At 45.9% G+C, this 21,521-nt stretch overlaps 1 protein-coding gene across 1 annotated transcript; it reads right to left on the bottom strand.

The window, feature by feature from the left end:
- Positions 1 to 302: 302 nt before the first annotated feature.
- LOC115098472 (39S ribosomal protein L44, mitochondrial-like) lies at positions 303 to 21,359 on the bottom strand. The gene is made up of 4 exons (XM_029614990.1): positions 20,981 to 21,359; positions 13,117 to 13,585; positions 11,585 to 11,763; positions 303 to 2,510 (listed from the first exon to the last, which is right to left on the bottom strand). Exons 1-4 carry the CDS (start codon positions 21,154 to 21,156, stop codon positions 2,339 to 2,341), a joined length of 996 nt encoding a protein of 331 aa, XP_029470850.1. The 5' UTR covers positions 21,157 to 21,359; the 3' UTR covers positions 303 to 2,338.
- Between the last annotated feature and the right edge of the window lie 162 nt (positions 21,360 to 21,521).

Here is a 21,521-nt window from a genome sequence, read left to right as displayed (position 1 = left end):
GCTTAACATATGCGAAAACGCTATTTGATAAATGACCCTGTCAGTTTGTTTCTTTTATGTGTATTTTACTGTGGCTGAAGCGTTTCAGTGTTATTTGGTGTCTTCTGATATCCGTCTGAAATGTCATCGTGGTGGGGTCACTGGGGCACAGTTTCTGGTAATGTGAGTGTATTCAAGCCTATTGGAGGGATGTGCAGTCATGGTTACATGAAGTAATGGGTGTGTTGCTTGCCTTAGAAGCTAAAGTGTTTTTGTTTGATTTCTGCACTTATACTTTTCCATCAGGTCTTGCGAAACTCTGGTGCAGGAAGGCGCTTTTATTGGCAAAAAAAAAATGCAGCTAAGCTCGTTTAGCATCCCATTTTTAAGCTAATTGAATCTGCTGGTCTGCAAAGCAGAATTCAGAAGGAATAATTTGCTTATTTTCAGTGCCACGGATTCTGGTCAGGCATAAATAGCAATATTTAGGGATTTCCTGAGCAAACATTATTTTCTTAACATAGCAGACCAAAGTTGCTCAATGAATTCAGTAAATACTAATTTATGCTGAGTCATTATCTCTAGTACAGTAATATTTGGAGGTGGGCAAGCCAAAGTGGCATTTCAACACATCAAGTCAACCCCCTCAGCATGGCCATGGTTCAAACATCATCTGTGGGAAGCACGGGGGTCTCTTGCAATTCAGATGATGTTTAAACTGGACGGGGCTTCATACATAGAGCCCTGTGTGTTTCATGTATCTCATGTTTCAACTGCATGGACCACAGGAGAGCTAAGAAGAGAGCTCAGCCTGGAAGCAGCAGCAGTCACAGTGGGTTAGAGGTGCCAGCCAAGACTTTGGGGAGAGGGCATTTGCCACCCTGTAGTAACATCTATGCGCTAGTAATGTCACGAAGCAAAGTGCACATATGTATGTGGTCACACATTTATCTATTTTTTGCTGCAGTTAGGGATTCTAATTGTCAAGACTTTGGGATTAGGGAGTCCATTAATGAGTCCAGAGTTTGTTCTGGACTATAAACTTTCTTTTTCTCCCAAACATGATTTTGTTCTTGGTGGCATAAGACAGGGTAGATACCTTAAGTGCACAGGGAATTCTGCTGAATATTCATTCATAACCCCGGTAAGAGAGTCCCACCTATTGTGCAATACTGAATCTACTGGTCAGACTCGGGGTGCACATACACTGAAATCTAGAGGGACCCCATGACTGGGAGTAAGGGTTGCCAAAGTTTACTGCTATGATGGCTGGACTAGGTGAGGGGGGAAAAGAAAGTTAAAATGGGGGAAAGCCCCCTATTTGGCTGTAGAAGACACACATGGTTCTATAGCCCCCCGCAAGAACAAGTAGCATTCACCCCAAAGGGAAGGGGGACCCAGTCACTGCACAACCACGACACCTAGTGGCAGCATTTAGGTCAAGCAATGTCAGATGAAAGCTAAATGGTCCCAGATCCCAATCCTAGTTCTGACAGAGCAGGAAACCCACAAACAGCAGACCCAAAAAAAAGGAGCACACAACCATAACAGGTGCAACTTGCCTCTTTCCCCATCCGCTCAAAAAAAGGGTGAAGGGCAGACTGGCCCACGTTTATATCTGTGGTCTCTGGCCCGAGGCTTCTCCCCAAGCCGCAGCTCGGGAGCCAGAGGTGGAGCACTGCGCGGCTCCTAGATAGGGATGGACTGGGTCCTTAGTTTAGACATAAAACAAAACTGGAGGGATTCTTGCCCTTCTGAAATTTTCAAGGAGACAGCATTTTGTCAAAGATCCTTACAAGATGAATACTTTTTTTTTTCTTGCACTGTACGGTTGTGAAAATATTCACATTATTAATTTAAAACAGACTAAAACTATACTTCTGATTTATAGAAAAACAAAAACTGTTACACGGATAATTGTCACGATTTTCTCTTCCGCATAAGCTTTTATACAGACAAAAATCGCAGCGCCATCAACTTTATAATGACAATGCCCTCTGAAGATGATGGGGTTTGGTAGCGAAACTGTACGATCACATCCAGGACTAAAGCAGCCGTGCCCTCCTGCTTGCAGCGAAAATGTTAATGTGAGTTGCACCCAACAGCTGGCGCAGCCTCTGGCGAGTGATGGGCAGGCTAAGAGACAGCAGGGTGCTTGGCTGCTCAGCATTTCTTCTCCTAATGAATTAACTCTACGGATTGCATTGGTTTCCACTCCCCACCTACTCACAGTAAAATTAAAATCGGTAATGAATAGGAGACTTTAATAACTTCATAAGCATCTTGGGGAAAGTAGAAAAAAAGCAAATCCTTCCTCCATCATCAGAAAGCACTGTGGGACAGATGCAGCTTCAGCGATCTAGTTACTGACGAGAGCTTTTACTACTCCTGGACTCTGTCCGTATCGAGAGTAATCCCAAGGTCGTCTGTTCTCAGTGTAACCATAGAGCTTGCGCAGTGCCACCCGAGCAGCCTCCTCTTCTGCAGCAAGCATAGTTTCTCCAGGGCCTTCTGCTATCAGCTTCTTTTCACTGTAAGAAGAAGTCAGGGGAAGAGCTTTAAAACAGACTTCAGACTACACATTTGTACATTATTTTCATTTGGCGCCTTACGTCCATGTATCTATACATATAACGCACAGCTTTCAAACTCCCGGCGTTCCTCTACCTGTACTGCTCCGGCTCTTACCACAAGAGGGCGTTCTTGGCTGTGCCAAGCCGCAGGGGGGAAGGGAACACTGGCAGCCGCAGAGGACAGAAAGGGAAGGCTACATACCCTCTGTTAAATTTTCAACAGGTTGCACAGCTAGTAACATATAAAACGACAAAAATAAGAAGTACATAGGATTAAAAAAACTGCACTTAAAATTAATCCAGAAAAACCTCCAAGGTGCCAGAGAGAGGAAGGCAGCACCAATAAGCTTAGTAAAAGTATATAAAAACCAACAATCAAATCAAAATATTCATGGATGACAATGCACAACCTGAAGGAGGATCAACCTTTTCTTTAACTGTGGAAAGAGGGAGCAGAGCGCACGGAAAGAGGGCAAGGCGTCGCATGCAGCACAGTATTAGTCTGAGGAGTGGGCCAAGATGCACAGAGACAGGCAGGCAGTCATTAAGAGCAGAAATGGCTGGCCAGAACCCAACGGTGAAGGGTGGAAAGAGGCAGGAGTGCAGAAAACTGACAGGCATGATAAATAAAAGAAGTGTAAAATAAAAAAGGACTAGCAATCCAATCTGAGGGAGCAGGAGAATGAAAACCTCAAGTAAAATAAGACAAGCACAGGTTTTTGTAACAAGAGAATAAGATCGGAGGCAGAGCATTACAGAAATCCAGTCTAGAACTAACAGAATGGACACTCAGTGGATGATGCTACAAGATCAGAACAAATACCAATTACGATAGAGATGATATCGACAAGCAGTAATCCAAGGCCTAAACACAAGGTTAGAATCTAATTCTCAAAGACTCCTAACAGAACGGGAAGGGACGGATTCTAAAACTTTCTCTAGGACTCATCAGGGAGAAAATGTACACGCCGTGTACTCTCGCCAACCCCTCTCTAAACCAAATCATTTGTTTTGAGGGAAGGGAACTTGGAAGGAGTAGGGCAAGGCAGAAACGGGACTACCTGGTGAATGTATTTCCCAATTTCCCCCATACAGTTCTCACTCTCCTCCTCCACTCCCTCTCTACTGCAGGGGGTAACAGTTCCACCACCCCTCGTACAATCCTCTCTCTCCCCTCCCTAACGTCCCCCCCACCCCTGTTCTCCCAGGGCCCAAGGTACCACCTCTCTTCCTTCTTCTGGGCCCAATGAAGACTTTACAAGCAGATGTCCAATTTGAAAAGCCATTCAAAAATAAATGAATGGAGGGGAAAGAAATAATTGCATATCGTCTGTATACATATAAAAAAAAAAGCAAGGGAGAAATAGAAAGGAACTCAAGGAATGTGGGTAAAGGGAGAAGAAAGCTGGCCCAAGAGCAGAATTCCATGATACAGCAACTATTAAGAGTTAGGGGAAGGAAGCAGTGTGTGAGAAACAGAGAAAAGTATAATTAGAAAACTATGAATGGCACCAAGCCTTAACAGTACCAGAGGCAGAAAGCAAATGCGCAGGATTTACCACATTAAAAAAGGCTGAAGACGAACCACGTGAGCTAGCAGAATGAAGACTGGAAGCAATATGAAGAGCAAAGCCCTGGCTGAAGCTTATTAAGAGCAGCATTAGAATTCAAGTAAGGAGTAACCGACTGAACGTGGTCAAGAGGTTTTGAATGCAACGGAAGAAGAGAAACAGGAAGTTAGACAGATGGAACAACAGAACCAAGAAATGCTGGAAAATGTTGAAGACAAGCATATTAGATCTACTGGGGAAGACTGCGTAAGAAACAGATTAAACAGAAGAGTTAAAGGAGGGACAACTGGAATTACGGAAGGGAGGGAAGGGATCTCTAGGGCAACACGTCATAGGAGAAAAAGTGAAAAGATTGGACACCCTCCAGGAAAATAGGATTAAAAGAACAAAAATAAATACAGAGTCCCTCTCTCTCGCATACACATCCCCTCATATAGGGTACTTCTCTCTCACACAGACTACCCACAAGCTCCCTCTCTCTCTCTCACAGACTACCTATGTCTCTCTCTCACGCACCCCTTCACACAGGCTCTCTCTCACACATACACAATCCCTTCACACGGGCTAGCACCCTCACATACACACGAGCTCCCATTCTCTCACACACATACACACTCCTTCACAATCTCCTCATATAGGGTCCTTCTCTCTCTCACACAGACTACCCACAAGCTCCCTCTCTCTCTCTCACATAGACTACCTATGTCTCTCTCTCACGCACCTCTTCACACAGGCTCTGTCTCACACACAGACAATCCCTTCACACGGGCTAGCACCCTCACATACACACAAGCTCCCAATCTCTCACACACATACACACTCCTTCACAATCTCCTCATATAGGCTCCCTCTCTCTCTGGCACCCACCCCCACGCTCTCTCTTTCACCTCCCCCCCCCCCACCCCCGCCACCTCTCACCGGGGCCTTCATCTTTGCTGCAAATGGCGCAGCTACATTTGTGGCATGCTGGAGTCTCCTTTGCCATTTTATGGGCAGAATTTGGCAATTCTGAGCCGGGGGGGGGGGGGGGGGGGGGAATTTAGCGCAGAATTCCACCAGGACTAATGCGGGTGACGTCATTTGGCAGCACCAAATGGTCCTCTCTCAAATGATAGAGCTTTAACTCTACTGAAAATGTGCATGAATTCCTGCTCGGGCATTACCTTGTGAGTCTCCTCAGTCTAGCTAGGTAATCAACTCTCCAGAGAGGCGGATGGGTACTTAGTATGGCAAAATTCATCCCACCATCTACAGAAAACACCATTTACGATATGCAAACTTGCATTTTCCGTCTATAAGCAGGGCTGAATTAGCCATTACATGTATGGAAGTCCCAAGCTGGGAGTTGCAGCGGAGCATTTACTGAAGTAAGTAACCCAGACCCCAGCATGGAGAGAAGACTACTGAGTGAACAGGCAACATAAAATGGCTTCCTCCGAATTAACTGTCACTCTCACAGATTGTCCAGATAGTAATGGGATGCAAAGGTTTGTACTGATGACCAAGTTGTAGCTTTACTGATGTCTTTGAGAGGCTCGCAAACGAGCCACTGATGCAGCCATGGCTCTCACCTGAAGGCATTATGCTAGCCAGTTGGATAACGTATGTTTGGCTACTGTTACTCCCAGCCCATCCAGATCGTAAAAGACGAATATTGGAGAAGCCTGAAGAGGCTGTGATACAGTAAAATATGAAAGGGCTTTCTCACCTCCATGTGTGTGCCTTGGGAGAAATGCAGGCAACACAATGGCTTGACTAATATGAAAAGCCGATACTACTTTTGGTAGAAATTTTGGGTGGATGCAGACCACCACTCTATTGTGGAAGAATTGTGTGTATAAGGTGGAAAATGAAGTAATGCTTGAAGCCTGCCGACTCTCCTTGCCGACAGCCCTGCCACCAGGATTATTTTCGACATTAGGAACTTGAGAAAAGCCAAATCCAATGTTGTAACATACCTCCAGTGTTGACTTCTGCAACCTGGCATAGTCTCTGGCCTTAGTCTGCTTTCTGGTTTTATAGGCCCAGAACCATGGACTTCCTGTGGCTTGCCCGGATGGTAACAGCACTCTTCCTGCATATATTCTGTTGAGCGATGCCTGAGCAATAGGTTCTATATCTGCATATCCTGGGACTTTGACCACTGGATCCTTGCCTTGTCTGCTGCCTACCTCGAATTCAGCCTGTTACCGGACCTCACCTGTTACCTGCCTTGAACTCTGCCTGTTCTTCAGACTTTGTCCCCTATGGCCTGGTTGTGGCCCGCCACCTGTCAGTTGACAGACATCGGGCTGCTTGCAGGCTGGACCTTCTCCTGTTAGCATTGGCCTCAAGGGCTCACATATCCACCTCCAACCAGTCCGAAAGGGCTCATGAAGCAGCAGCAGCAGGGATGCCCTCATTACACCCATTCTGATCCCGGGACAGGTGGTTTTATGACTGGAAGATTAGTAAACCATAAGCATTTCATGAACTTTGGAAACTCACAGATGAGCTGAGCTAGGTTTGCCTTCGAATTGAGCATGGTAAGCTGCTATGGCACTGAGATGTACTATCACCAATGAGGTGCTAAGACCTGAATCTGAAAGAATGAGTAAATAGTTCAGTAACTCTTTGGGTTTGCATGCGAACAGATCCAAGGTATGGTGTTGAAACCATGTGGAGAACCTTCTCCATTTAAACCCATAGATTTTTCTAGTTTTTTTTGTTTGTTTTTTTTGCCAGACACTTGGGTAAAGACAATCCAGTGATTACTGAATGCTCAACATCCAAGCCATCAAGGTGAATGAGGGAAGATTTGGATGAAAGAGCTCCCCTCTTGAGTTAACAAGGATGCATTTTACCCAAGAGGAATTGGAGAATGCTGGACAGCTGTACTAAATATGCGAACCAAATTTGTTTGGGCCATGCTGGGGCTATTAGAATCAGATGGGGCCATTTTTTGCACCATTCTGGCCATTAGTGGAAAAGCATACAGGAGATCTGGATTCTAATTAAGCAGGAAAGCATCCTGAGCTGATCTTAGTTCACATGAAAGAATGGGGCAAAAAACAATTCCAGGTTCCTGTTTTGCTCTGACACAGAGGGCAGGGGTGGCCAACTCGGGTCCTCGAGAGCCACAGACAGACGAGGTTTTCAGGATGTCCATAATGAATGTACATGAGATTGTATGCAACTCTCTTTCATGCATATTCATTGGGTACATCTTGAAAACCAGGCCCATTTGTGACTCTCGAGGGCCAGAGTTGGCCAGCCTTGCCATAGGCTGAATAGTCTGATGGCTGCTAGAGAAACCATTCACGTGGTCAAAAACTTCTGCTGAGGCGATCTGCTAACATGGACATTTCTGGAAAGTAGGTTGCTTGGAAAACAGCTTCATGTCTGCATGCCCATTCTCGTAGCTTTATCACTTCATGGCAGATTCCATGGCTCTGTGCCTCCTTGTTTGTTCACATAAAACATGGCTACTTGATTATCTGTCTGAATGAGAATGCTCTTCCCCTGAAAGGAGAGAATGCTGTTAGAGCTTACTTGATTGCTCTCAATTCTAGGTTGATTTGAAATTGTTTTCCAATAAATGATCATATTTCTTGAGTTTGAAAAGGTCCTGTATGGGCCCACCCAACTTTTTGTGGCAGTATCTGTTGCTAGCAAGACTTAGTGAGGAAGAATAAAACATGGAGACCCCTTTTGAAGGATGCAGGGAATTAGCCATCAGCCTAGCTGTTTCATTTGTTGTTAAATTGTCACCCTTAGAACATAAGAACTTGCCATGTTGGGTCAGACCAAGGGTCAATCAAGCCCAGCATCCTGTTTCCAACAATGGCCAATCCAGGTTACCTGGCAAGTACCCAAACATTAAGTTGAGCCCATGCTACTAATGCCAGTAATAGCAGTGGCTATTCCCTAAGTAAACTTGATTAATAGCCATTAATGGACTTCTCCTCCAAGAACTTATCCAATCCTTTTTTGAACCCAGATATACTAACTGCACTAACCACATTCTCTGGCAACAAATTCCAGAGCTTTATTTATTGGTTTGTATACCGTCACTCGGGTTCCACCGTAACGGTTCACAACAATATTGTGCGTTGAGTAATATTGTGTGGTATCTTTCTGCACCTTAGAAATCTGTTTCCTGTAAAGCAAAGTTTAAGGGCTCACTCATAAGGGAGATACACTCTGGATTCAATGAATCTGTGCGCCTGTGAACTGTACCCATTGTAAGAGGAGGATCATGGATTTCTCGTAATTGGATTAGAAAACCTGTTTCCCTGATTGACAAAGGTTGACTAAACTGGCCCCTTTGGGAGCGGAGACACCATTACAGGAGCTGTATGTGAAGGCGGGTAAGTGAAATCAACATGAATTGCCACTGCCATGTGGAACAAAACAACCAGATCCAGTCAACAGTTTGTATGCCAGTGATCCGAGAGTATTTGCCTAGCCTGACAGAAGGAAAACTCTCCCTGATCCAATGAATATGATTTCCCAACATGGAAACTCAACTGGTATCTCAAAATGTACTAGGAATCTTAGCAACTGTATGAGGAGGATAATATACCTTCCTTGGAGTTCGTAATCACAAGCCAGACGTCCAAGTAAGGAAAGACCTGATGCTGCAGATGTGCTGCTACTATAGCCAGGTACATGGTGAAGACCCTTAGTGCTTCTGAAAGAAAGCACTGTTTACTGATAGTGGTAAGAATTCACTATAAATTGCAGGTAATGTCAGTGGGAAGGATGGATGGAAATATGTGCATAAGCATTTTTTAGATCCAAAGTACACATCCACTCCCCCCTTCTGGATAAAGGGGAGAATTGTGAAGAGGGAAATCATTCTGGATTTCTCCCTTAAATCCAGGATGGGTCTCAGTCCCCCAGATTTTTGGGGGATGAGGAAGTAGCACTAGAACCCCTGGACATGGTGTTGTGGAGGAACAGGTTCTAGCTCCTGCTGTTCGAGGAGCAACTCCACCTCCAGGCCGAGTTACATCAAGTGAGACAGATCTGGATCGAAGGATTAACAAGAAAGCCGCAAGGGGTATCCAGACTACATCATCATGAGAACCCAGCAATCTCTGAGGACCTTGCACCACTCCTTCAGGTAGTGCAGGATTCTCCACCTCCTCTACTGGAGAAGCTACTTGATGGGTTTGAAAATTTGGTCCAGGCTTAGGCTGGACTTGCTGTGTCAGTTTTGGCCGATAGTGTTTTTTGCTGTCAAGTGCAAGACAGAAGTTGTTGCTGTTGTGGAAGTAGAGACGGCATCTGGTACCCAGAGACTTGCTGGAAGGGTAGTCTCTGGAAATATGGTCTTTTTAAAAGCACAGAAGGTAATGCCTTAAAGACTGTTGTTCCGGTCCTGGGGAGATGGACTGTACCTCCATGTGCTACTGTTTCTCTGAGTATTTCTCTGAAAAAAAAAAAAAATAAAAAGTCATCACTCCGGCAGGATGTGTTTGCCAACTTTTCGTGGATATCCTTGCAGGCCATATGGCTAGCTCCAGTGGAGTTGGCTGAGGACTGTAATGGTAGGTCTGAATGCTGCATAGAGAGAACAAATAAGATGGAGTATACAGAATCAAGTGGCTGAGAGTATACGATTCTACCTTCACCTGTGGGGAAAAAACTTTCAGTTTTTGTATACAATTGTGCAAAATATTGAATCCTGTAGAATTGGTGAGCGTTAAGCATGGCGCTTTGAAATATTTTATTGAAATTTTCCAGGAATCTGTGATCCTTCCCCGGCAGAGTATTTTTGTGTTTGCTGCGCTCAAACATTCACATACTCTGCCAGGGAGCAGATTCTACTACAGCTGAAATATGTGGTAATTGCACTATCCCAAATTCCAGGGGATCTCTGCATGGTATTTGAGGTCTAATTTCCTTCCCATTTAAGACAGATGTAGATTAGGGTGGAGACCTTCAGAAGTAGGCTGGACTGATTTTATCTAGGCCAAGGAGAGGGTGGAACTCCCCCTTGCAGTAGTAAATAACCATCTTTTACCAGTTACTGGCAATAGAGGGGGCGTTACCCTTTAACCTCCAGGGTGTAGCCTGTCAAAGGACTCCGAGGACTTCTGCGTCGACAGTGGTAAGAGCGACAGCTGCATCAGTGGAGATGACGGTGCTGAGAATGCTTACATTGACAGGATCATAAATGCCACATCCTTGACAGGGCCGGATGGCGCACAGCTGGAAAGTGTAACGCCTCCTCAACAGCACGGAGACAACGGCGCTATGGGCAGCGTTTAGCCATAGGGCATAGAGAAACTCTGCTGCTCCTATGGAGCTGGAGTGTCGCTAGCACTAGTATGGCCAGGTTTCCTGAAGACTGGAAAGTTTATTGTGCTCCCCACAGCCCACGGTGGATCTGGAATCCAGCGCTATGGGGAGCCCTGTGTGAGAAGCTCTACTCAACCAGTCAACCTGCAAGCCAGAGCTGCAGGGAGTGGCCTTCTGATAACAAATCATCTTTCCTTCTCATTGTTTTTTTTAGTATTAAATGCTGCAGAGGGGCTGCCGAGGCAACTAAGAAAGAAAAAATGAATACAAGACCTAAGGCCAGAAAAAAAGAGGAAAGAATTTTGTAGTCTTCCTCTAAAGAAAAAGGTAACAGATGATATTATCTGCATGTAATGGCTAATTTAGTCCTGCTTATTGACAGAAAAAAGCAAGTTTAGCAGAAAACATTTAAAGCAAAAAAAAAAAAAAAAAAATTATATATATATATATATATATATATATATATATATATCTTACTTTGGCTCCTAAAAATGTTTTGGCTGGCATCTAACTTCTCAGAAAATCTTTCCACCCTGGGCCAATGTTCTAGGTTGCACTAAAATCAACTGATTACACACAATAGCAGCCTATTTTAACATAGGTGCTCTCACAAATGGGGCAGACGACTACATAATGGTCAGCCAGCGAAATAACACTGGCAGAGCAAGAGGGATAATGGAAAAGTGAGTTGATTTACATCTTATGGAGGTGAAACTAAGGTTTTGCATTACCAGTGGATGCATGTAAATCGTGCCGCTTAACACTATTTGCTTTAACCCCATTTTAATACTAAATGAGCTGCTTTGCATGTGACAGCTCTAATATTCGTTGCCATTCTAGGCTGCAGTAATTCGGAGTTAACCTTAACTGAACTAGCACACGGGTAGGGGCCTTAAAGCTAACGCTGCATGAATGCTCCTTCCTCACTAGATAATGAGGTAGCACAACTACAAGTTTTTTAAAGTTTGGTCTTCAAGAAACCTGAGTGTAAGGGGACAAAGAATCCAGAGATGTTTTAGACTGCAACGTAGTATTCACAGGGCCTGTAAGGCTATGAACCCCTCAAGGGAAAAACAGATGAAAACGATTAGAAAAGATAAAAGTAAAACTGGTAAGCATCAAGACCAAGCTTTAAAAAAAAAAAAAAAAAGAAGAAGAAGAAGTTTTACTAACCAATACAATCCAACAAAATACAGCGGTACCACGGTGCTGACTCCCGAATGCCTGGTGAGCCTCGGTTCGGGAGCGGAAATGTTTCTTTTGGCCAGTTCCTCCACCAGCAAACCCATGGGGTTTACAAGGGTCCAGACATCAAAGAGATCCTTGCCAATCATCTGAGTAATCAAAAAGTCCTAAAAAATTAGAAAAAAAAAAAGAATCAGCTGAAGAGAGAGAGTGGAAGAACCTAAGCTGTAATAAACGATGCGCCTGCAACAAACACTGTAACAGAAAAATACATTACCACGATATAAATGCTTCCTAGAGTAAGAAATAAAGCGACTGTTCCTCCATCATAAACTGAAATCAGGGTTCCAAATATCAGATCCAAATTAAGCAGAGTATAAGGGATTTTGATTATTTATTTCTTTAAAGGTTTTTAATATACCGATAACAGTTTGCACATCGTATCGGTTTACATTGAACATAATAATGAGAGAGAGATTACATGGAACCATTAGTTTGCATAGCATGGTAAGAGAAAGTACACAACATTAAGAAGAGAGCACATAACTGCTGAAATAAATATATCTATATCAGTAACTATATATAAAATTGTCAATTTAAAGTAAGGGGATAACTTTGGACAAGGTGAAGAACAAGCATGAAGGGGATTGGGTCATCTCGAGCAGATAAGTTAGCAGATGTTTTGGGGGGGGCGGTGGGGGATTAGGGGTAGGCTAGCTTGAAGAGCCCCGTTTTTAATTTTTTTTTTTTCAATTTCTGCGTGCAGGGTTCAATGCGTAGGTCGGGCGGCATTGAGTTCTACTTGATGGGTCCTGCTATTGAGAGGGCTCTGTCCCTAGTGGAGGATCGTTGTGTAGTTTTAGGAGAGGGGATGTGAAGGGTTCCTTTATAGGCAGATCTGATTGGTCTGTTGGAGGTGTTGAAGAAGACCGAGTTGTTTAGCCAGGTGATGTTCTGGTTGTGTAAAGTCTTGTGTATAAGGGAAAGGGATTTGGAAGAGGAAGGAATGCTGGCCAAACTCAGGATACACACATTCCCAGTTAAGGAGGGAGCTGCAGTCTGTGACCTCTGGCTAAGGACTGTAGCTATAGTGCTAAACTAGATTAGGGGTAGGGGTTAAAAAAAAAAAAAGACATGCCGCACATATACTTTTACCCACACGGAGCTCGAGGAATGTTCAGAAGCCCCTGTTATGCTTGTAAACACGTGCTTACCATGTGAAACCTATAGAAATTGTAAATAGTAAAGCGTTCTAACTGTATTTTGTGTTCAGTTAAGGAACACTTTTTGGTGGGATACCAAGAGCAGACCCTATGGAAATTAAATAATAAATACATCTCCTGAAAAAAGCAGCACAAAGGCAGTTTTTGGAATGCTCCAAAGAGTAACCAACACATAAATGTAGCAACTTAGCAGCTAACCTATGCCATAACACAGTTTAGTGATCTGGTTTCCCCATTTCTGTTCATCTGGTGGATTTCTAAAATATATTCGCTTGCAACTAACAAGGACTAGCTTACCCTGATAAAAAACTCTGTCCTTTGTGGCCCTGCACTCTGTAGCAGTGCTCCCAGCACGGCATTGAAAGTCTGTAGCAGCACATCTTGTGGGACAGGAAATTCAGCGCTCAGTGTCAAATCCTCCACGGCCAGGTTTCTAGCCACGTAGCACACGCGCTCCGGGCTGGTGATGAAAGCAACGATAGCAGCAACGCCCTCAGAGGGCAACTTTGGGTAAGCGTCTTTGAAGCAGTCGGTGAGGTAAGTGTGAGCAAAGGACGCCCCAAGGTCAGACAGCTCTTGATTATTCTTCAGATTCAGAGCAATTGCTTCTCTGTCTAACCCAAGTTCTCGTCGCCTGGCCTCCTCGCTTTTAATATAGCAGGCATTCACAAAAGCCGTTTTGAGAAGATCCATGGAAAATGTTTCATGCAAGCGGTGACAGAAAGCTTGAATCTCTGCTTCAGTGTCCCAGTTAGGCTTATGTGAGCTGAAAACATACAAAGTGAACCAAAATTAAAAAAAAAAAAAAAAAAGCCAAGCTACAGCTTGGCATGCACTAATCTCCAAATCACAGAAAACATCCAAGTTTACATGAAACAATTTTGTCTAGTTAAAGGTGTACAATGATGCATTTTACCACTAACCATTCAAGGATGAAATGCTGAAAATGTTAAGCAGTACTATGAAACATGGATGCCATATGATTATCTGTCAAAGAGCACTTCCTATAAAGCTGAACAAATCAAAAGACAAAAAAAGAAAAATTGTGACGTATTTATATTGCCTTTCATGTCTGAATGATCAATAAAAATATAGATTAAGAAAAAGCTTACTTTGGGCATGAAGTTTAAAGTTTCGTTGCTATTTGATTATGCCTTTTTTTTTTTTTTTTTTTTTAAATTCATCCTGGAATTTTTTTGAATTCTACTCCTGAACGTATGTCAGATTTTCACCATAATCACTGGTCTGTCTCACGTGTGTGTGTTCTGATTACCGAGTTATCTCTCTCTTGCATTACTACTTTAAATCCATGTCCAATCTTGCTGTATAATCTTTGTTACTGCTGGTTTCTGATAAGATCTTTAGTTACAGGCCTGGAACACTTAAGGCTCAATTCTGCAGAACCATCTGACAAAAGCATTTGGATAGCCCCATCTGCAAGACTTTTTACTCTATGAATCCGATTTAGTCTCGCACAAAACAAAAATACAAACTGCAAAATTTGCTTTTATTCTTTTCAGTAGCAATAAATTAAGAAAAAATTACACACAGGGACAGTAACTTTCAAATGGGCACGTGGAGGCAAATATATGGCAATTTTATATCCTGCACACGTTGTAAAATTGCCTTGGCGCACGCATGTGTGTACCTAATTGTAAGCTTGTGTGTGCACAGTAGCGTAATGACAGCATTGAGCAGTGCAAGTGAGAGAATTTTATAACAGGCACGCGGCCACACCATGACCAGTTTCACCAGTTCTCCCTGTCTACAGCCAGGTCCACCTTGTACTCCCCTCAGTTATCAGATACCCCTCAAACACTTCATAAATGCTTGGAAGTTTTGGTTTTTTTTTTATTTAGACTTATACCTCTTCCATAGCCGAAGTAAAGGAAAATTGGTTCTTACTTGCTAATTTCCATTCCTGTAGTATCACGGATCAGTCCAGACTCCTGGGATGTACCAAAGCTCCCTAATGAGGGTAGGACCTGGAAAGTCCTGCTCGCAAAACACTCTCGCCAAAGGATTGAGCCTCTGGATCCCGCATATCCAACCGAAAGTGCTTAGTGAAGGTATGGAGCGACTTCCAAGTCGCCGCTCTACAAATTTCCTGTGGAGAGACCAACTGGGCCTCCGCCCAAGAGGTTGCTTGAGACCGAGTAGAATGGGCCCTCAAACCTTCCGGAACTGGCTTACCCTTAAGGATGCAAGCCGAGCCAATAGCTTCCCTAGGCCACCTTGAAATGGTAGATTTGGAGGCCTGAGAATCCTTCTTTGAACCACACCACAAGACGAAAAGATGATCAGACCACCTAAACTCATTTGTGACTATGCCGTACGAACATCCAGCAGCCTAAGATCTCGAGCATCCACTTCAGAATCACAAGTCTGAAAAGGCTGGCAATTCCAATGTCTGATTAACATGAAAGTTGGAAACCACCTTCGAGAGAAAGGAAGGCACCGTCCGCAAAGATACTCCTGTCTCCGATATGCGAAGCAAAGGATCTTGGCACGACAAAGCCTGCGAAATTTTCCTTGCAGAGCAAATGGCTACCAAGAAAAATGACCTTCAGAATCAAATCCTTAAGAGTTGCCCTGCGGATAGGTTCGAACGGAGCCCCACACAAACACTGAAGCACGAGATTAAGATTCCAAGGAGGGCAACTCTCCGCATGGGAGGACACACATTTTGACTCCTTGAATAAATCTAGCTGCGTTGGGATGAGCAGATAATTGGTATCCATACACCTTCCCTCTCAGGCAGGCCAAAGCTGTCACCTGAACTCTAAGAAAGTTGAAAGTGAGGCCCTTGACTAACCCTTCCTGAAGGGAAAAAACATGAGACAACAAAGAACGCAAGGGCTGACCAACCCTAGACACACACCATGACTCAAAGACTTTCCATACGTGGACATGGACAAAGAGGTGGACTTCCGTCTTTCCTGAAGAAGGGTAGTAATCACTGTCTCTGGGTATCCCCTGGACCTCAAACGCTAAGCCACTAGACAAAAGCGATCTGCCTGGTCGGAAAATATAGGGCCCTGCCGTAGAAGACGAGGAAGGTGACTGAGTTGCAAAGGTCCCTCGATTGCTAGGTTTACTAGATCCGCGAACCACAGCAGGCGAGGCCATTCCAAGGCCATGAGTACAATATCCCCCGGATGCTTCGCTATCTGGTGCAAGACCTTGCCTACCAGAGGCCACAGAGGGAAAACATATAGAAGTTTCCCCCGAGACCAGGGCAATATGAGAGCGTCTACGCCCTCGGCTCCATACTCTCTCCATTTGCTGAAGAAACGAGGTGCCTTCGCAATGTGCCGGGTCTCCATCAGATCAACATGAGGAGGACCACATTTTCTGAAAATCAGCCACATCGCCATGTCAAACAATTCCCATTCTCCAAGGTCGAGAAGACTGCGACTGAGAAAATCAGCCTGAATGTTCTCGATCCCTGCGATGTGAGATGCTATTTGAACAAGATGCTGTTCCGCCCAAAGGATTAACTCCTGCGCCTCCTGTGCCACTGAATGACTTTTGGTGTCACCCTGCCGACTGATGTAAGCTATGGTCATTGCATTGTCCGACAGAACTCGTACTGAGCAACCCTGAACCAAAGGCCGAAAGGCAAATAACGCTAAGCATACTGCCCTGGTCTCCAAGCGATTGATAGACCAAGAAACTTCTTCCTCCACCAGGTGCCCTGGACCGCTTTTTTCTGGCACACTGATCCCCAGCCAGAAAGACTGGCATCGGTAGAAAGGATGACCCAATCCAAAACCTCTAACGCCACACCCTACACCAGGTTCGGTGTTTGAAGCCACCAAGACAGACTGTCCCTGGCCTGAGGAGTGAGGGAAACAGGTTGATGAAATTCCTCTGATAAGGGATTCCACTGTGCCAGGAGAGCTCTCTGAAGCTGCTGCATATGAGCAAAGGTCCACGACACCAAGTCCAGAGTGGATGTAATCAAACAGAGAACCTGCAAGAAGTCCCAAGCTCTGGGAATCTGCAACCGTGACAAGGGCAGAATCTGAACTTGTAATTTGTGCACTCTCTCCTCAGTCAAGAAGAACTTGCCCTGCCTTGTGTCGAAATGCACTCCCAAATATTCCAGATTCTGGGACAGGATCAAGTGGCTCTTGGTTAAATTCACCACCCAGCCTAGAGATTGCAGTGTCTGAATCACTGTGTGAACGGCAGAGCAACAACTGCCCTCCAATTTGGCCTGAATGAGCCAGTCTTCGAGATAAGGATGGACCAGGATGCGCTGTTGCCGCAAAGTCGCCACCATGACCAACATGACTTTGGTGAAGGTACGGGGGCCGTGGCCAGCCCAAACGGAAGTGCCTGAAACTGGAAATGTTGCCCCAAGACCATGAACCTCGGGTATTGTTGATAATCTTTCCGAATCGGAATGTGTAGATATGCTTCAGACAGGTCCAGAGACGCCAGGAACTCCTGAGTGCACACAGCTGCTATCACCGATCGCAAAGTTTCCATTCAAAACCAGGGAATCCTCAAGGCCACATTCACTCTCCAAGTCTAGTATGAGGTGAAAAGTTCCCTCTTTCTTCGAGACTACGAAGTAAATGGAATAGCGACCTGTCCGAATTTCTTCGGACTACGGTCCCCAAGCGCTGCAACCTGTCTAAAGTCTCCTCCACCACCTGTTGCTTTTGCAACAAACTGCAGGGGGAGACCAGGAACAGGTTGCGCACGGGACAAGCAAATTCTAACATGTAACCTTCTCTTATCACACTGAGAACCCACTGATCCTGAGTGATCTTGGCCCACTCCTCATAAAAACGAGTCAAACAACCCCTTATAAAAGAACGGAGTGGACCGACCTCGCCTCACTGCGCAGCTTTGGACCCTGAGGATCCCCCACTGCTAGGGGCTCTGAAGGGCTGACATCCTCCTCGAAAGGACTGCCCCCAGGCCTGACCATGAGATGAAAAGGCCCATTGCATCGCTGAAGCCCCCCCTCGGTAGATGAGACCTCCTATTGTCCCTAAAAAACACACGGGAAGGAAAATTGACCCTGCTCCTTGGTTGGTCCTCCGGCAATTTATGCACATTATTATCATCTAACTACTTCACAAGTTGTTCCAGCTGCTCTCCAAATATGAGATGGCATTTGAAAGGCAGGGAAGCCAGCTAGGACGTCCGCCAACCAGTTATGGAGCCACAAAAGATGCCGTCAGCTACTGCAGTCCCCATAATACAGGAAGACGTCCGCACCAAATCATATAAGGCATCTGCTACATATGCAATAGAAGCTTCCAATCTCTAACTGGAGACCCTTGGGTGCCTACGGTCGACTGACACTCTGGGAGACACTACGCCCAGCGCAAGCAAGCTCTCTGCTCGAAACTAGAACAAATGGCAGGCCGGAGGCTCAAAGCAGAAACCTCAAAAATCCATTTGAGATGAACCTCCAGCTTGCGGTCCTGAACATCTTTCAGCAAGCACTGCCACCCCCACAACCGGAATGGTCGTCTTTTTTGTTACAGTCGAGACCGCTGCTTCCACCTTGGGAAGCGCAGAGAGCTCCAAGGTCTGCTCTGGTAGGGTATAAAGCTTTGCCATTGCCCTACCTACAAGCAGACCAGCATCCGGAGCCCTCCCATTCCTGGTCCACCATTTTCTGTATGGACGCATGATACGGAAAACCTGAAGATGGCCTCTGTATGTCTTCCAGGACCAGATCCGCCCCATCCTTGAGGGAGTCCTCAAGTGGAGGCTGCAGTCCAAATTCCTCTAGAATTTGGGGAATAAGAGGGGCAAGTTCATCCTTGTGGAACAAGTGGAGTATCTTGGAGTCATCCCCCTCGGCCGCTGGATCCGAGTCCACATCAGTGCCCGGCCCCATGTCCGTATACACTAAATCAGCCGCTTAATCTCCCGAGAGCGCTTCACCCGGGTCTAAGACAGCCCCCCACGGAGGGGCACCAGTGGAAAGAGTGACCCTGTTGGCCGACGGGGCCCACGCCGCCCCCGAAGCGACCGGCCCACAGCTGGACACCGGAGATAAAACGGGAGGACCCTCCCCTTCCCATGGTACCTTGAGCCCCCCTTGCTGCACCAAGTAGGCCTGGTGCAGAAGCAAAATACTCTGGTGAGAAGGGGTGTGGCGTTGCAGCAACAGCTGTACACCTCCCCATGTCCTCCCCCTGTCTCCCAACAGGACCCAGGTGGACCGGGGAAAGGGCCGGGGGAACTTCCACATCAGGCCCCAAAATCACAGGCCTGTTTTCTGGGGGCTCCAAAATGGCCACTGTTCTCACACTTATATCAGCGGGGAGCTGCACGCGGGCAAAGCTGTGCCATGCAGCAGGAGCTGACGCAGATGCGATTTTTGCCGTTTCGCGGGTGGAGAGAGTTCACAAGCCGAAACAAGATGCACAAAGACCGCGGCGATTCAAGCGCGCAGGAGCTGCTCCACACATGCTCCTCTAATCATCTGTGTGGCAAATAAAAAAGCTGCCGGAACAGCCCTGAAAACCAAATAAACACCCCGGGAGAATAAAAAACCGCACGGGGGGGGGGGGGGGGACGGACGGGGGGACGACGACATCTCACCACTGTGCTGTTTCTGCCTCGGTTCCTGTGGTTCCTTTTTTTTTTTTTTTCTTAAAGAAGAAGAAGGAGCCTCACTAAAAGTTCCCCCTCCTGAAACTGAAGAGAGCTGTCCAGCTCAAATCAGCAAGCTACAAATAGGAGAGGGAAAAAGAGGAAAAGGAGCCCAAGAAAACAGTCAGCTAAGTGACTTCGTGGAGGGGAGGGCTCTGGACCACCAGATGTGCATCCCACGGTACTCGGGACTGGGCATACAAGAGGGTCACCAACCCCCAGCCCATCCGACTCAACCCCGATCCCTGGGAGTAAGGCTCAAAACTAGCAAAAGAAAAATCACTGAGGAAAAATGAACTGCAGGTTTAAGCATCAGCCACCATCTGCTGGAGACAGAGAAATACTGAGGAACTGCAAATGGCATCAGGATACTTGAAGCAGTGTCAGTTTTACTTTCTCTGTCTCCATCTGCTGGCATGGATGAATAAGCCAGGAGTCTGGACTGATCGGGGTACGAACAGGGAACTTTACGCTCAAATATATCTGGGTGCGCAGGTTCTTGAATGCACATCTCTTGGCCCCATCCTGGAATGCACACCTTCCACTCCTTTTTTTTCACTGAAGCAAGATATTTGTGCATCAGGACTTGTGCACATGTGGGCAGTTTAGGTAATTGGGTGGACTTGTGCATATATTACATGTGCGCCCATCTCTCAATTTTGGTATGCACCCAGCTTTTAAAATTCACCTTATAATCAAGAGACACAGTGCAGTCATTCAGAAGCCAATATAAACCAAGAATTATATAAAACTATATAGAAATTACATTAGCTCTATTCTGGAATCGGGGACTGTTTCAACAGTAAAACGTGTTCGAAAAAAAAATCTGGTAGACTGCAAGCAACTTAGTTACTTTGACACCAATAAAACTGTCTAAATCTGACTTAGCTTAGAGACAAGTGGACGGCTTCTCCGCACCCTTTAGGATTTATTTCCAGGGCAGCAGAATTGCAGCTTTCCATGTCTTCAATGATAGCAACGGTAAGCTCGTTTTCCCAACACTAGTTTCGCTTTTGCTATTTGGCTCAGTTCTTTCATATTAAGATACCTTTTAAATCTGTGTAATAAATTACTGGTCATAGATCACGGGTCTCTAGCTAGGTGCAATCTGAACACCGTGTTGCTAACGCATGAAAGTTATTTATAAAATAAAAGGGGGGGGGGGGGACTTACAAATCGGTGATAACTTTTCTGCCCGTCACTTCCCTTCTAACTCAAGAGTCGCCAGAGGTTCCCACAGCTCAAACATTTCCCGTCAGTAACACAGCTCAGGACAAGAAAATGACAGCAGATACAAATCTAAATGGTCCATTCACTCTGCCCAGTAAGTAGTTGAGAGTCGTAACTGCCGCTCAGAAATGTTACACCAAAAGTTACTGCAGATCATCTTAGTTTATTTCCCTTCTCTAGCTACTAAGGATCCTCCATGGTTTTTTTTTCCCCCCATTCCTTAACGGTATTGGTATCACTAAGGTCAGCAACCTCAACCTTCCCCCCCATCCCATGCTAGGCCGGGGCCTGCCTACATTACCGTGGTGTGGGCGGCGGGGGCCCTTCCAGCTGCCGTTGCCGCTCCAAGAGCCTCAAGTAAGGGCGCAGCCAGCGATGCTTCTCCCGGCTCTGCGTGTACACCGCGCCGCGGCCCAGCCAAGCGGGCAGCAGCCTGAAGGCAGCGCCGACCCGACTCCCCAGCAGCCCCGACGCCATAACGGCCACCAAGAGGGAGAATAAGGATCCGGAGGGAAACAAGACCGCCGCAACTTTAGTTCCGCCCAACGAAACGCTCCCTAATGCCTGACATCAGCGACGACAGCATCTTCTCTTGACAAGCAGCGCCCCGGATAACCGCCTTGCTGGGTCCCGCTACTTCCATCCGGGCTGAGTACGGGGGGGGGGGGCACGATTAGCGCCAGTCTTCTCTTCTCCAATGAGGGCTAAGGCAACCAACCCCCCCCCCCCCAAAAAAATCTCCATAGCAACGCTTTCCAAATAGCCCAATCGGGAGGGGGGGGGAACCGCGCACCTAGCAACAGCGCCCCGCCCCCGAAGCGACAGCTTCCGTCTTCTCCTTG

This window comes from Rhinatrema bivittatum, chromosome 9, assembly GCF_901001135.1.
Source record: "Rhinatrema bivittatum chromosome 9, aRhiBiv1.1, whole genome shotgun sequence".
Lineage (NCBI taxonomy): Eukaryota > Metazoa > Chordata > Amphibia > Gymnophiona > Rhinatrematidae > Rhinatrema > Rhinatrema bivittatum.
The sequence above is the reverse complement of the archived record's forward strand: the minus strand, read 5'-3'. Positions and strand labels throughout refer to the sequence as shown.